The sequence below is a fragment of the Eumetopias jubatus genome, unplaced genomic scaffold, assembly GCF_037043125.1.
Source record: "Eumetopias jubatus isolate StellerSeaLion01/CBP00866 unplaced genomic scaffold, mEumJub1_p1.0 scaffold_5, whole genome shotgun sequence".
In the NCBI taxonomy this organism is placed as follows: Eukaryota; Metazoa; Chordata; class Mammalia; order Carnivora; family Otariidae; genus Eumetopias; species Eumetopias jubatus.
In genome coordinates, this window is record NW_028274811.1 from 111,593,248 (window position 1) to 111,609,616 (window position 16,369).

At 51.1% G+C, this 16,369-nt stretch overlaps 1 protein-coding gene across 2 annotated transcripts in view; it reads left to right on the plus strand.

The window, feature by feature from the left end:
- ANXA6 (annexin A6) overlaps nt 1-16,369 on the plus strand; it is a 45,909-nt gene that overhangs the window by 28,189 nt on the left and 1,351 nt on the right. The window contains exons 16-25 of one of the 2 annotated variants that reach the window (XM_028106698.2): nt 695-789; nt 1,382-1,495; nt 3,846-3,936; nt 4,590-4,669; nt 5,212-5,265; nt 10,483-10,500; nt 11,282-11,375; nt 12,514-12,609; nt 14,054-14,112; nt 15,436-15,558. In XM_028106698.2, coding sequence (XP_027962499.1) covers nt 695-789; nt 1,382-1,495; nt 3,846-3,936; nt 4,590-4,669; nt 5,212-5,265; nt 10,483-10,500; nt 11,282-11,375; nt 12,514-12,609; nt 14,054-14,112; nt 15,436-15,558 — 824 coding nt within the window. The remainder of the gene's footprint in view (nt 1-694; nt 790-1,381; nt 1,496-3,845; nt 3,937-4,589; nt 4,670-5,211; nt 5,266-10,482; nt 10,501-11,281; nt 11,376-12,513; nt 12,610-14,053; nt 14,113-15,435; nt 15,559-16,369) is intronic. The other variant, XM_028106699.2, reaches the window with a different exon arrangement.

A 16,369-nucleotide genomic window follows, 5' to 3' on the forward strand; every position in this document is an offset into this window, starting at 1 on the left:
ACTCCCCCTCCCTCGCCCTGCCCGTCTAACGGCACTTCCCAGAGGCCTTGGCTTAAATCCTCCCCCTCTAGGCCTCATCTTCCTTTGTCGCTTGGGAATGATAGCATCCACCGAGCATATGTAGGACTGTGAGAATACAGGCGTAAGAGTCCTTTGGAAAGGTAGAGTCCTGTGCCGGGTCTGAGGTCGAAGGCATTAATCCAAGAGGCGGGTGGTAGTGTCCTGATGTCTTCCAGAGTCGACCTGCACCAGGTAGAAGGACCTGGGCTCCAGCTCCCGGGGAGTTGGAGAGAAAGGACCCGGGGTCCCCATGGGATTTAGAATGCCAGGTTGGAAGGATCCCTTAGTGCCACTCGGCCACTTCGTGGCATAGGTGTGGAAATTGAGCCCCAGACGGGGGCCAGGCCTTGCTCTGCCATGGCCAGAAGCAGGGCTGGATCAGAGGCCCTGACTCTCACCGCAGGCAGGGCTCTCTGCTCCACCGGGGGTCTTCTCAGCAGTGACCCCACAGAAGGCAGTGCAGGGAGGAGCCTGGGCAAAGTCAGCGGTGTGGGCCAGAGGCAGGGCTCCTGCAGGCGCTTAGAGCTCTAGCCAGCCTTCTGCCCTGACAAAGATTAGTGCAGCCCATGGGCAGGAGGATGTGGGGAAGCTGGGCCATGGCCTCCCTCTCAGCCACATGGCTTGGGTGATTCAGGAACTGATGAGGACACCATCATCGACATCATCACGCACCGCAGCAATGCCCAGCGGCAGCAGATCCGCCAGATCTTCAAGTCCCACTTCGGCCGGGTGAGGCCTCAGCCAGGGCCCTGCACCCCCCCCCTCCCCCCCGGGGCTTGGCCTGTGACAGCCAGCTCTGCGCACCTGGGCGCCCGGGTCTTCACGGTCACCTGTTCTCACAGTACCACCCTCATTGGTTTTGGGCTGCCTGCAACACATTCTCTCCATCCCCCAGTTCCTTGGGATCAGTGCCTGTGGGAATGGTTCAGCGCAGGGCTGAGATAAGGGACACGAGTTGCTTTCACGCAGCGTTTTCTGGCTCTCGAAGTTCCAGAGGCTTCAAGGCTGAGCGTCAGTGATTACGTGCCTTCGTGGGGAGCTGGCGAGTTGCCCCAGGGTGGGAATGATGGCCTCCGGCCCTGCCCCCTTTCCTGTCCTGTCTCCTTGCCACCAAGGAGAGTGGATCTTCCCGCTGCTTGGGTTTTTTCCCCTGCCCTCTTTGCTGTCCTCTAAGGAGTAAACATCAGCAGAGACAGACACGGGCTCCCGCCATCCCCTGCATTCACACGTAGCCCTTGTTTTCTCATTCCGCATCTCCCTGTCCTGGGTCACACGGGAGCACGTGCTGATGTCGGCATGACCTCAGCCCTGCCCTTTGTAGGACTTGATGGCTGACCTGAAGTCTGAGATTTCTGGAGACCTGGCAAGGCTGATTCTAGGGCTCATGATGCCACCGGCCCATTACGATGCCAAGCAGTTGAAGAAAGCCATGGAGGTATGGTGGGGGCACCAAAGGGATGGGGTCCCGTCTGCAGGTGTTGGGGCGACACAGGGGCTCCCCGCAAGCCCAGGTGTGGGTTGGCTGTAGCTCCTTGGCAGAGCCCTTCCCACGCCCAATTCAAAGTGGCATGAATACCAAAGGGGACATTGGTTCCTATAACTGAAAGATACAGGACTCCATCTGGTTTTAGATGTGGCTGAATCCAGGGACTCAAATAATGTTATATGGACTCTTGTTTCTCCCCTACCTTGCTTGGCTCTCCTCTGTGGTGGCCTCACTCTCAGAGAGCCTTTCTCCTCGGGGTTGTATGTCCTACCAGCGAGCACCTCTGTTCCTTCTTCCCGGGAGTTCCACCAAAGTCCTGGCTTCTACTCTGGTTGATTCAAGTGAGGTCACATGCCCAGTAATCAGTGGTGTCAGAGGGATCTCAAGGAGCAGCTGGAGGAAGCAGGATGGGTGTGGAAGGGAAACACCAGCAGTCGGAGTCTGTATTCTAGCCCAGGCCTGCCACTAACTTACTCTGTGATGTTGGGCCCCTTACACTTTCTTTTTTTTTTTAATTTTTTTTATTTATTAGAGAGAGGGAGCATGAGAGGGAAGAGGGTCAGAGGGAGAAGCAGACTCCCTGCTGAGCAGGGAGCCCGATGTGGGACTCGATCCCAGGACTCCAGGATCATGACCTGAGCCAAAGGCAGTTGCTTAACCAACTGAGCCACCCAGGCGCCCTAGCCCCTTACACTTTCTAAACTTCCATGCTTTCTAAACTTTCCAAACTTCGGCTGTGAAATGGGAGCAGTCATCCCTGCCCTTCAAGCATTGGAGTGGGTCAAACAAGGCCATGGGTGTGAAGGGCACTGTTGGCTCTGAAGACCTGCCCTTGCAACTGATTAGCAAGAAAGGACGTGGTGTCCCAGCCCAGCTCTTGCTGGAGCTGCTTTGCTTCCCAAGGCACCAGCTGTCTGGGGCTCCTCTCTGTCGTTAGAGCATACAGTGACCCATCCTGGGCCCAGCTCCTTGTCTCATCAACCCACAAGGCAATGCTGTCGTTTTGTCCCCATTTTACAGATGAGGAAAGTTAGGCTCAGCCTAAATCACTTGATCAAAGTCATAGCATTACGAGGTTTAACAGCCGGGGTTCAGACCAAATCTGTCAGACTCTGGAGCCTGACTTGACAACCACATGAGACCACTAGGGCTTTGGGCCCCTGGAGGATTCAGGGAAGAACAGACGTTTCCCTGGGCAAAGCAAATTGAGGTTCTCGTCCTTTTAAAATGCCTAGACAAAAAAACAAAGAATTTGAAAACATGGAGTTTAGCCATTGAAGGGACCAGTGAGCTAAACTGACCCAACGCTTTCCGTTCCCACAGATGGGACTGGCTGCCCCACAGGCAGTGATCTCTAAGGGCAGTGAACGTGCCTTACCTTTTTTTTATAGTTGTGGCTGCAGCAGCTTGTGCAGCGACCGGCACATTGCAGGTGTTTAACAGATACTTGAATCTATCGATGCGTCCGTCTCGTTCGCCTCCCTCCCCTCCCCCAAAGTGAGGACCTTTGAGCAGCTTTTTCCCTGAGCTGTCTCAGTCTAGAGGACCTGATGTGTCGGTCCCTAGATCACTCCTCAAATGCAAATATCAACAGAGATAGCATGTTTTTCCCTTAAAACACAAAACCTTTTTTTTCCTGACAAAATAACGTGAGAAAATCTACACAGAGCAAAAAAGAAGAAAGGAGAAATCGCCTGTGATCCTTCGCCCACCCAGAGACCACAATCATTGTTACACTGTAATGCATGAGCTCTGTTCTTGTTATATACTTAAACATAAATATTTCTATTCAGATACATATGTGTGTATGCCTTTTAATATACACATGCCTATAGACCATATATTCTTTCCTTTTTATTTTTTTAATTTTATTTATTTTTTAAAGATTTTATTTATTTATTCATGAGAGACAGAGAGAGAGAGGCAGAGGGAGAAGCAGGCTCCCAAGGAGCAGGGAGCCCGATGCGGGACTCGATCCCAGGACTCTGGGATCATGACCTGAGCTGAAGGCAGATGCCCAACCATCTGAGCCACCCAGGCGCCCTCTTTCCTTTTTAATTTTTGGTCCAAAGCAATTCTCATGGGAGGTTCTGGAAATCTTGACAAGCTGGCATGTTCTGCCCTGATTATGCTGTCTCTGGTCTAGGGGTAAGGAGAAAACCCAGGAAGGCTTGGTGGTCTGAGCGTTTGCCTCCTGGGTGGTTTCTTTAACAGGGGCCTAAGTCTTGGCCAGGGCTCCTCGGGTCTCTGCATGGGGGTCAGGGCTGTGGTTCAAGTCTTCTTGGTCTTAACATTCTAGGGGGCTGGCACTGATGAGAAGGCTCTCATCGAAATCCTCGCTACGCGGACCAATGCAGAAATCCGGGCCATCTGTAAGGCCTATAAGGAAGGTGAGTGTGGGAGGCCTTGGGCCCAGCACCACTGGGAGGTGGTGGCAGAAGAGCCAGCCGACCACACAGCTCTGCCCACCTCCCTTCTCTCAGGCATGAGGCTTTGATAAGCCCCTGGGGATGCCCAGCCCTGTGCCTGAGGAAGGGGCACCCCATGCAGAGTGTCCGGCTGGAGGGGAGGAATGAAGGGACAGTGTGTCCAGGCTGCTGGGGAGCCGGAGGGCGGCCTCCTGGGTGGGCAGCCTGTGCAGTCACTCCAGGCCCTCGTTCAGAAGGCCTGTGCTCGGTCAGAATATTATTTTGAAGAATCTTAAGTACCAGTCAAAAATGTTTAAACTTTTCCCCTGGTAAGCAGCTTTAAAATGGTAGAAATTTTGAGTGGGGGAGTGACATGGCCAGAACTGTGGCCAGAGCTTGTGGGTCTGGCACCTGTCCGATGGGAGGGAAGGTAGGCGAGGGAAGACAGAGTGGCTGTGAAGCAGGAGAGGCAGGATTCCAGGAGCGCTCAGCTGGGACGGGGAGGGAGGCGATGGACTGGGGCGTCAGTGTGTCAAGATCCACAGTGGCATGGCAGGTTGCTGCCAAGAACCAGCTTCTAGAAGCGCCCCCCATCCTTAGCCAGCAGCTACCCAAAACCCCTTTCTCTGTTTCAGATTATCACAAGTCCCTAGAGGATGCTCTGAGCTCAGACACTTCCGGCCACTTCAAGAGGATCCTTATCTCTCTGGCCACGGTGAGTTCGTGGCCCCAACACCTGCCTGGCTGGGAGAGGGGCAGGGAGCTGGGAGCCCAGTCCTAATGAAGAAAGGGTGTCCTCCCCACTTGCCTTCTCGGTCCCACCGCTGAGACCGTGACTGGCTCGTGTAAGGCCTTCTTCCTCTGTATGCTTTTCAAAGCTGGCCACTTCTCCGGGCAGCCCTCCCTGATGGCCCTCAGCCTGGGTTTTTGGGCCCCCAGCTGACAGAACAAGGCCATGTGGGTGACCCGCATGTTACCTGCAGGTTTCCTTCGCCATCACTTATATTCCTGCAGCCCAGACACTAGGCCCTGACGCACAGTATTGAAGCTCCTTGTGTCTGAGTCTCCTTGGGCTAAGTGCCTTCCAATGTAATGTTCACCAGAAGCTCCCCTATGAGGGCAGGATCATTGTCCCCATGTTATAGCTCAGGAAGAGGGTTCGTAGAGGCAGAGTGGCTGAGCCAAGGTCCTGTGGCTGCTGAGGGACAAAGAGGGTGGATGTTTGGGGACTGACCTTTCTCGCTGGTCCTGTTACAGGGGAACCGTGAGGAGGCAGGAGAGGACCGGGACCAGGCCCGGGAAGATGCCCAGGTGAGAACCGCCCCCTCCAAGTGGCTCCAGCTCATGTCTGTCCATGCCAGGCCCTGGCTGTCCAGGAGTGGGGAAGGTTCCTGGCAGGGACATGGCTGATTTCATTGGTGAATCCTTAGACTCGTGGACCCCCTGCACCTCTCTACCCTTAGAAGCGAGACTTTGAGTATTTTCACAACTTTCAGAAAGATTCTCATGAGTACAGTGCTGGTCTTACCGGCATTTCCTATGTGGAAAGTAGGCTGAGAGCCCCCAGACCTTCAGAGCTGGAAGGGACTTACAGACCAGCCAGGTCAAACTCCTTATGTTTCAGTGGGAAAATGGAGGCCCAGAGAGGGAGGAATAACTTCTGAAAGTCACACAGCAAATCAGTGGCCCAGGTAGAATTGAGCCAGAGAGAGCAGGTCTAGGAGCCTGCTAGGAAGGGGGCCTAGGTGCTAAGGGTCTCAGTTTATTATCTATGAAATGGGACCAAGGTTGAAGGAAGTGTTCTGAGAGAGCCTAAAAGTGAGTTCATCAAAGGCTGGGATCTTTGTTTTGCCCACTGATGCATCCCAGGTGGTCACATGGTCAGAACTCAGTAAATATTTGTTATGGGGAGTCAGGGGTTCTTTTGGGTCACTTGGCTGGTCTGTTTCTTCCATGCCCCCTAGGCTGAGGAGCTTGAGGTCTGGAGATGGTTTCTTATGGAGGCTGGACAACCCCAAGTCCCCTAAGGGTCCTTATGGTTGGGCAGTCCCTCTTAAGGCCACGTGCACTGTCCCCACTCGCCTGTGCCTTGCTCCCTGCACCCTCTAGCCTGGCCCAGGTCCAGGTGTTGGGCACAGACACCACCGACTGCAGATCTGGCCCCCTCCCTTTACAGTTGCTGGGTTGGAAAGAGCCCTGTTGGATTGGGAGTGGAGGCACCAGCTCTGTGCCCTGCTCCACTTACATAGAAAAGTGTGGAGTGTTATGGCAGCATCTGAGCTGGAAGAATCTTTAGCTATAAATCCAACAGTTACAAAACTATAAAATGTGTATTAAGTACTGAGCATGATGCTAAGACTATTTTATACTTTATTATGCCCCCTTTTTTACTGGAGGAAAATGAAACTCCTCTCCAAGGGTATGGTTTCTAAGTGGCTGTGGTATGATTTGAACCCAGGCCCACCTGACTCCAAAGCCTATGTTACTACTATTTGATATCCTCCAGGACCCAGTACAGCAATTTCCCTACAGCCTCCGAACCAGGTAGCTGCTACTTTCCAGTTATGCAGCCCCCGGTTTGGAATGCAGCTGTCTGAAGCTGCAGGGCTGCATTTAAATGTGGTTTTCCAGCTGCATGTGGGTGTGTTTATGAGGGCTCGCTTGGGAACCCAGCTCCTAGGGTGGTCTGTTGAGGCCACATTTCATTCACTTATTCAACATATATGTATTAAGTACTACTAAAAATACACTTTGTAGTAGTCTCATTGCGCCCTTGAGGGTCTTTGATCCTGGCTTCCTCCCTAGAGCTCACCCCAAATCCATCCTCTACCCTGAAACTCACCCTCTAGGGAATGCTTCCACCTGGGTGCTGTGCTGGGGGTGTGTGCTTCCAGTTGTTGCCAGCAGGGGGCAGTGGTGGGCTGCATTGGCAAACACTTTGCAGGCGGGAAGGGGTGAGAGAGAACCTGGGGGCGCAGAAACAAGGGAGCCCTGCCCGACTCAGCTGCCTGTCCAGATTCACAGACGCTAGAACCTGATTAGTCTTAGTGGGGACTCATTTTCTTAGAGCCAGAATATTCGGTTTCTAAAGTAAGACCTATCCTTCTGTAGAAACTCTAGAAAATAGAGATAAGCCTAAATAAATAAACAGACCAATCAATCAATCAATCCATAACCTACTAGTGACAGCCATTGTTAACATTTTGGAATATATCATTCTAGTTGTCTTTTTATGCGTATATATAAGTGGATCCCTGATTTAGAACAGTTAGAAAGTAGTATGCCGTGAACGCGGTTCATATCATTTTTAAAAAACTGACGTCACTTAATGGCCATGTCCTATTCCACTTAAGAAGCTACTACCAAGCCTTATTTGAACAGCCCTCTTCCTGGTCACCAACTCTTCCCTCATATGCAGGAGTGTTTTCCTTAGATAGGTTTTCTGGAGGCGAAATGTGAACGCCAAAGGAGGATGTGCACAGAAACAGAAGGCATTCGATCTGCAGGGCCAGGTTCCTCTTAGGACAATGATGTGCAGGGGGACTTGGCACAGTCTGTGTCACGCCTCTGCCTTCCCACACCCTACCCTCCGAGCTCTTGGAGGTCCAGGTCTGCGACCACAGTGCATACGAGTGTGCAATGTTCACCCGTTGTCCCACAGGGATCACTGACCACTTCCCTTTCTCCGTGTTCCAGTTTGAGCAACAAATACCATAGGCTGTCTAATCCAGAGGGAAGTGAAGACCTGTGGCCAGTTCAGGATGATTCAATCCCCAGGCTGTTTTTTAATAGAACAGTTTTGTTGAAATTAATCCCAGACACCATGCTATCAGCCCATTGAAAGCAAACACTTTAGTGGCTTGTAGCGTCCTCACAGACATGTGCAACCATCACCACAGTCAATTTTAGAACGTCTCATCACCCCCAAAGAAATCCTGCACACGTTCCTCATTTCCTTCCTGCCCTCCAGCCCTGCGAAACCGCTAATCTACTTTCTGTCTCTATAGGCTCACCTATTTCATATAAATGGTGTCATACAGTATGTGGCCCTTTGTAACTGGTCTCTTTCACTTAATTATTTCCAACATTTGTATTTAGGCTGTATCGCCACTTCATTCCTTTCCGCTGCCAAATAATATTTCATTGCATGGCCGTATCACCTTTTGTTACGCATTCAGCAGCTACTTGACATTTGGGGTACTTCTCAAGAATAATGCGGCTTGCTATAAATGTGCATACATGTTTTGTGTGTACGTATATTTTCATGTCTCTCAGGTAGATCGGAGTGGAATTGCCACATCATAGGATAACTCTTATGTTTAGGTTTTGGAGGAACTTCCCAGGCTAATTTCTGCGTGAAGTAGCTAGGCTAATAAGGAAAAGCCTTTATGTTGAGTATTTGGATATTTGTTTTAGTAGCCTACTGCATTTATCATATTACACGTATTATTGTCTTAAAGATGCTCTGACAAAACAAACATGTCTGGGTTCTCTGACCCAAATAAATGAAGAATGGCACGTTAGGTTCTTTTTTGTTTGATTTTTTTTTTTTTTTTTTTTAGAGAGGGGGAAAGAGAGAGGAGAAAAGGGAGGGGAGGGGCAGAGGCAGAGGGAGAGAGAGACTCTTAAGCAGGCTCCACGCCCAGTGTGGAGCCCTACGTAGGACTCGATCTCACGACGTGAGCCGAAATCAAGAGTCAGACACAACGGAATCAGCCACCCAGGTGCCCCTTTTGTTTGATTTTTAAAATTGCTCCCTCTCTAAAAAAAAAAAAACAAAAAAACACACAGGTATTTTTTAGCATCATTTTTTAAAAATTGTGGTAAAATGCACATAACAGAGAATAAAGCATGACACACAGTAAAATTTGCTATCTCAACCATTTTTGAGTGTAAAGTTTAGTGACATCAATCAAGTACATCCACATTGTTGTGCAACCATCACCATTATTCATCTCCAGAACTCTCTTTATCTTGTAAAACTGAAACTGTGTTGTTCTCATTAAACAGTAACTGCCCCTCCCCCTCCCCCAGCCCCTGGCAACCACCAATTCTACCTTCTGTCTCCGAATCTGACTACCCTAGGGACTGTGTGTAATTACAGTCCTACAGTATCTACGCGTTTATAACTGGCTTATTTTCACTTACCATAATGTCCTCAAATTTCAACTAGGTTTTTAATACAGAAAGGGATGAATAAAAACCAGAGGTATCCCATGATCCCAGTGGCCCTGATAACTCCTATTTGACATTAAAATAAAACATCAAAAGAACATACTTGCATGTTGAGAAAATGTAAACATTTCAGGAAAAATCAAATGCAAAAGCTCTCCCAGTCCTTCTCCTCAAAGGTAACACCACAGATGCCCGTGGTATCTTGACCATGCCTTTAGCATGACTTCCCATCAAATATGTAAGAGTGAGTGTGCATTTATCTTTTCTTATCTAGATAAAAGGAACACTGTTGTAAACAGTATGCTATGCTTTACTTTTTTGCTTAATTTAAGGGAAACACTCCTTATCGGCACTGTAGACTCATTCTTTTTAATAGCTGCGTGGATTTCCGTTATTGAATAACCATAGTCTGTTTAACAGATCATCTATTGGTAGTTTCTGGTTTTTCTCTATTACGAAGAATGCTGCAGTGAGCACCCTTGCATGGTATCTTGAAAGGCTTTGGCCAGTGTATCAGTAAAGGCACATTCCTAGCAATGTAATTGCTTGATCAAATGTCACGTGCATTTAAAATTTTGAAAGACATTGCCAATGTATATAATGAAAAGAGCTTTCTAAAGCATAAGGCTATTGTGAAGTTTATAAGGAGGATGGGTTGGGTCTGCCCAATAGAATCAAGCGGTCGGTAAGAGTTTTAGGGAGACAGGCAAGGGCAAAACCCAGTCGGGAGCACACGGGACTGCCTAGATTTTGTTCCCAGGCACTCCAAGGCACTGCTGCTTGCCTAACAGAATCACGTCCTAAGGACTCAGCATAATGCAGTGATCAAGTCCCCCTTGTAAAATGACTGGAGAGCTGGCATTTTCCCACCTGATTTTGGCTGTGTGCCCCCCCACAAGTCCCCTCCCCTTCCAGCCTCAGCTTCCCTGTCTCTCCTGCCCATAACATAAAGGGGTAAAATGGCAGGTCTCAGACCCCTTGCGGTAAAGGGTGTGGGGGGATTCAGCACTTCTCTTGTTCTCACTTCTGGGTGGCTCTGTGGAGACCAGCAGGCTGAGGGTGGAGTCGCCCTAGGTGGCCGGGAGTGACAGGTAGAGTGCCCCGTTCTGTGTCCTCCCCGACCCCTCAGGCGAACACTTTAAAATTAATTCCCAGGCCTATCCCCATTTGGGGTTCCAGCCCAAAGATCAGGGAAAGGTGTTTTCCCTCCTTCCTGCCCACCGCCGCCCCCCGCCCCGCCCCGAAGCCAGGCCCCTGTCCCTGCCCCTGTCCCTGCCCCTTGTCCCTGCCTCCTCGGCCTCCTCTGACTCAAGCCTTCCCTCTCTCCCTCCTCTCTCTCCTCCCTGCTCTCAGGTGGCTGCTGAGATCTTGGTGAGTGTCCTGTTCTTCAGGGGGATTTCCATGGCATCTCTGAGTGAGGGCTGAGTGGCTGTGCCTCTGGGCGGGACTAGCGGCCAGGCAGGCAGTGGTTGGGGGGCTTGCCCATAGGTTCTCTCTCTCCCTTTCATGACTTTTTAGGATCCCACTGGGTAAAAAATGGGCCAGGCAAGTGTTTCCCAAATTTCAGCCACTTAACCTCCCCCATGATTTGTGCTACATACCGCCAGCTGTGGGTATTTTTCTTTAAATGGATCCTTTTTAATCCAAAATGAATTCTTCTGAAGGGAAATTTAGTGTCGATATAAATGGAGCTAGTAGCTGGCTGGAAGATGCTTGTGGAGACATATTTGTGGTGTGTTAACAGTATGTTTGCCCGTCTGTCACACTGGGGGAAACACTTGGCTCAGCCGTTTTCCTTGCAACGACAGACCCGCGTCCCCAGAGGGCCTTTCAGAAGGGCGTGGGAACAGGAGAATTCCGAGTCCCCGTGCCCAGTGCCTGCTTGCCCTCCCTTGGGCCCCAGTCTTGAGGTCCTGAGGCCAGAGTGGAAGTGCCCTGTGCTGAGCACCCGCTGTGTCAGTCCAGAGGGTTCCTGGAAACTGGAGGAGGGGATGCGGAGGCTGAGGAAGGAAGGGGCCAATGTCAGCCTCCTTAGGTGGGCTGACCCAGCTTCTGACCACCCTCAGCCTAGTCAAAGACATGAAAGTGCATAATAACCAAGGCTTCCTGGTGTTTTCCCTCCCAAATCCTTGCCCTCACCTGGGATCCGCAGGAAATAGCAGACACACCCAGTGGAGACAAAACTTCCCTGGAGACCCGTTTCACGACGATCCTGTGCACACGTAGCTACCCGCACCTCCGGAGAGGTGAGGTCTCAATCCCTCCCTTTTCCGATGCGGCAGGAAGGTCCCCAAATCTCATGGGAGCCTCTCAGCTCTCTATGACAAGAGAAACCAGGTGTCCACCCACCCATTCCTTACCCCAGCAACGGAAGATTGTGGCCGGTGGGGAGTCTGGTCCTGGCTCTAACACTCAGCCTGGGGCCAGCTCCCTTCACCTCCTTAGGGAAGCAGGTGGGATGCCTGGGGTACAGAATGGCCGGTGGGTGTCACCTCCAAGGCCACTCCAGTAGATTGGTGGTGGCTGCCTCCAATGCTGCACTGAGGATTCAAAGGTTCAGTGTCATGGCCCTTTGGTGGTTATGTCTGCCAGGAACAAGGCAATGAGGCGTGCTGAGGGCACCAGGACCACCTACACGTCTCGCAGCCCCAGGCAGCCACATGAACAGGGCGCACCTGACATTAGGTGCTCATGAAGTGGCCTGGCCACTAGGACGTTGATATTTTGACACGGATTTGCCTGGCATTGTTCAGTAAAATACTTAAGGTGCTAGCATAGTGGCCGGAAGAATGGACTTAGGAGCCAGATTGCCTTGATTTGAATCTCCCACTTATCAGCTGTGTGACCTTGGGCAAGTCAGTGAATTGGGATTTTAGTTCCACCTCAAGTGATTGTTCTAAAGATACGAAAAATATAATGCATGAAAAGCACTTAGCATAATGCCTGGCACATGGTAACTTCCTCAGTGTCCTCGTCATGATTACTTACATTAATCTCTATCCCAACTTGACACAGGAGGAAGGGGAGGCCCAGAAGGGAGAAGGGGTTCTCTCAAGGTCATTCAGTGAGCTCAGGGCAGAGCCTTTACCGGGACCCAAGCTCCTTTTGCTACCCCAGCTGAGGTTCCTAGAATGCGTCTAAGGCTCTGGGGCAGCATCTGACTTGACACAGATTTGGCTCTGAGACCCAGGCAGCCTTGAGGTCAGAATTTCCCTCCCACCACGATCCTGCCTCAGGCCTGGGCTGTGAGCATACCTGCTGACCTTTTCCCCTTCCCTGGGGCACAGCCTGGGAGGGGAGCTGGGTGGGCAGGGAAAGGGTGATCTCTCCCCTCCCTCTGAATTGAAGTTCACCCCCCACCTGTGGGGCTTCTCTCGGGGCCAGTCTTCCAGGAGTTTGTCAAGATGACCAACTATGACGTGGAGCACACCATCAAGAAGGAGATGTCCGGGGACGTCAGGGACGTGTTTGTGGCCATTGGTAACTGATGGGACCAAGGGAAGGAGAGAATGGATGTCCTGGGAAAGGGCTGGGGGCACTGGGAACGTGGCCAGATTCACTGGACAAGTGTGGCCTTGGCAGCTTCCTGAGCTCCTAGTATTAGAGAATAAACCCCAGCACTGGGGGGGGGGGGTCCTGCCAGCGTGTGGTTGGGGGCGAGGGGTTAGCATAAAGACTTGTTCCGGGCTGCGGGGCAGGATGAGGGAACAGCTCTCCCCAGGAGAGGTCACAGGGAAGGCAGTGGCAAGGCAGGGAGGGGCCCAGTGTTCTGCAGGACTAGGGTGTGCATGCGCGTGCGAACACACACACACACACACACACACACACACACACACGCATACTATACATGAGGAGCTGGAAAGGTTGGTTTTCGATGTGAGCTTTCCTGTGGGTTCCTGAGCCGGTGCATGACGCATAGCCCGAGTGACTGTGCCTTTGGAGTGTGCAACCCCAGCCTCTTGCCCCTGCTCTCCTCACAGAGGTACTTTTATATCCAGAGTCATTCTGGATTTCTGATACAGGTGTCTGTGATTCCTGATCCTTAAGCTGCCTGAGACATCCCCCTGTATGGGCCCTGGAGCCTTGAAATCCAGCAGCTGCCAAAGGAGCCCCCCAGGCCTTGAGAAGGGGCTGGGACTGGTAGAGCCAGGCAGCATTATGTGTGGTGGGGGTACGTGGGGAGCCGGGGCTGGCAATGCAGCTAGAGTGGGCAGGCTCCGGGGCAACACTCAGCCCCAGGCATGGGCACAGTGCCTTAAATCACACCTACAGACAGTCATTCTCCGGCTTACTCTTGCGCTACATCAGTCACTCTCCACCATGAGGCTGCACCAGAGTAGGGAGACCAACAATTCTGGTTTGTACTAGAACCAGGAATGTCCCTGGCGGAGTGGGACAAGTTGGTCACCTCCTTTCAGAGTTGCAGTCTGAGCACATCTGGGATGGGCCATGAGAATTTGCATTTCTCCAAGTTCCCAGGTGCTGCTGCTAGAGCCGTCCAGGAACCATGCTTTGCGAACCACTTCGCAAAATATTTCTTGGATCTGAGTCTGTGGGGTGGCACCTGAAACCCAAGTTTTAATCAATTTCTCCCGGTGATTCTGAGGCCCTTCGAAGTTTGAGGCCCTGTGCCTGGGGTTAATGAGGAGTTTCTTCCCTTTGAGTCCTCAACTGACCTTGGTTAGCTGCGAGCCCCTGGGCAGGAAGTGAGTTGCAACCCAGTGAGAGCCAAGTCGAGGGACGAGCCAGAGGAGGTGGCATCGGGAAGGAGGAGTGAAGGTCTCAGGCGCTGAGTATGACCCTGGGATTGGCCATGACCTACAGCCCAGGCTGGAGGGAGAGGAGGTTGGGAGAAGACAGCCCAGCCCATCGTCTGGGCACACCGCCTCTGACCACGTTTCCTGCATCTCTCTCTTCCTCCCAGTTCAAAGTGTCAAGAACAAGCCTCTCTTTTTTGCCGACAAACTTTACAAGTCCATGAAGGTAAACAAACTGTTCTTTTCCCTTCCAGCCCTTCTGCCCACCCACAAACACAGATGTGTGCAGTCCCCTCGGTCAGGACTGGTGGCCACTGTTTCTACCCCCTTGATGTTTATCAGCGTCTGCCCCGTGTCTGGCTCTAGGATAGTGATTTTGTCCCCTGGCGAACATTTGGCCATGTTCAGACGCATTTCGGTCTCCGCTACTTGGGGAGTGTTGCTGCTGGCTTCCGATAGGACGAGGGCAGGGGTGCTGTTAAATCCTACAGTGCACAGGACGGATCCCCAAAACAAAGAATGACATGGCCCCGGAGGCCAAGGTTGAGAAACTTGCTCCGGGGACACAGGGCTGAGTAGGACTCAGTCTCTGCCCTCTTGGAGCTCACAGTTGAGCAGGTGACACAGTGTCTCCTGTGACAAATGATCACAAAGATAGCCAGTGCTGGACAGTGGGACTAGCCCTGGCTTCCTGAAAACCCAGGTCGCTCTGGCCACCCTCTCAGCCCAGCGAGTGGAGACTCAGCTGCTGACAGAGCCTGGGCAGGCTGTTTGGTGGGAGCGAGCCTGAGACCCCTCTCCGCCTACAGTCCCCAGACATAACGGCCATTTATTGAGCACTCGCCTTTGCCAGCTTTGACTCCTAAGCTGGTGTTGTTGAGCTCCCTTGGAGCAGAAGGGCCCACACATTCCATGTCCTGTGCCTGCTCCTTGGGCCCCCTATTTGTCTCCCAGGGCTGCTTTAACAAATTACCACAGACTGAGTGATGATGGAAATTTTACTTTCTCGTGGTTCAAGAGGCCAGACGTCCAAAATGAAGGTGTTAGGTTCCTTCTGGAGGCTCTGAGGGGAGCACTCTCCCGTGCGTCTCTCCTAGCTCCTGGTGGTTGCCGGGAATCCTGGTGTTTCCTGGCTTGTGGATGTGTGCCTCAGGCTCTGCCTTTATTTTCACATGGCCTTCTCTGTGTGTATAACCATGTGTCCTCTTATAAGGACACCAGTTGTTGGATTTGGGGCCCACCCTAATCAAGTGTGCCCTCAATTCGTTACATATGCAAAGAGCCTATTTGCAAATGAGGTCACGTTGTAAGGTTCCAGGTAGACAGAATTTTGGGGGCACACCATTCAACGCTTACAACTCTTGTGTCTGGCCAGTCCTAGGCACAGGGGAATCTGGATGACTATTTGTGGAAGACTAGTTGAGGCAGAATATCTCTCCTGGTTTGGGAGGGAAAAGGAAGACAAACAGATGGACACCCACGAGTTCTTGCCTGACCTGACCCTATTTCCCCTCCTGCCCTGTGTCTCCCTCTCCCCTGGCTCCACCAGGGTGCTGGCACAGACGAGAAGACCCTCACCAGGATCATGGTCTCCCGGAGTGAGATCGACCTGCTCAACATCCGGCGGGAGTTCATTGAGAAATACGACAAGTCTCTCCACCAAGCCATTGAAGTAAGGGGGAAGGGCTAGAGATCAGTGGGGAAGGGTGTGAGTGTCACATCCCTGACCATGGGATTACAAGTCCTTTCTATTTCCAGTCTTTTTCTCTTCGAGTTCTCTCTGACAACAGAGATGCTGATAAATGAAAGACCTACTTCACTGTGTAAAATAAATTCCAGATGGCTCAAAGGTTTATAATGAAGGACTTCTAAATAAAATAGCCCGTTTTGGGGGGCTTTTTAAAGACAACTTTATTGAAGCACAATTTATATACCATAAAGTGCACTTATTTTAAGGTGCATTTAATATTTTTTAGTAAGTTTAAGGAGTCATGCATCATCGCCACAATGCAGTTTTAAAACATTTCCATCGCTGCACTAAGATCCCTTGTACCTGCTTACTTACTTCCACCCCTGCTGGTAGGCATCCATTAGGTGACTTTCTATCTCTATAGGTTTGCCTTTTCTGGGTATTTCATAGAAATAGAGTCAAGTGATCTGTGATCTTTTGTGTCTGAGTTCTCTCACTTACAGAGCCCATTTTTTTTTTTTGTCTTAGAGGTTGGCCAAGTTCTTGAGGTTTGATACTGTGCTTGGTTGACACCCTGTGGGAAATCTCACAGCGGCTTCACCCAGACTTGGTGGGGATGTACAGTGGTAGCACATCTTTGAAGGGTAGTTTGGCAGTTTTCAGAAATTTAAACGCATACACTTTGAACTTGGTGATTCTGCATGTGGGAATTGATCCTACAGACATAGCTACACATGTTCCCAAAGATGTGGAGGAGAATATTTATGCCAGCATTGTTTACAGGAGCAAAAGA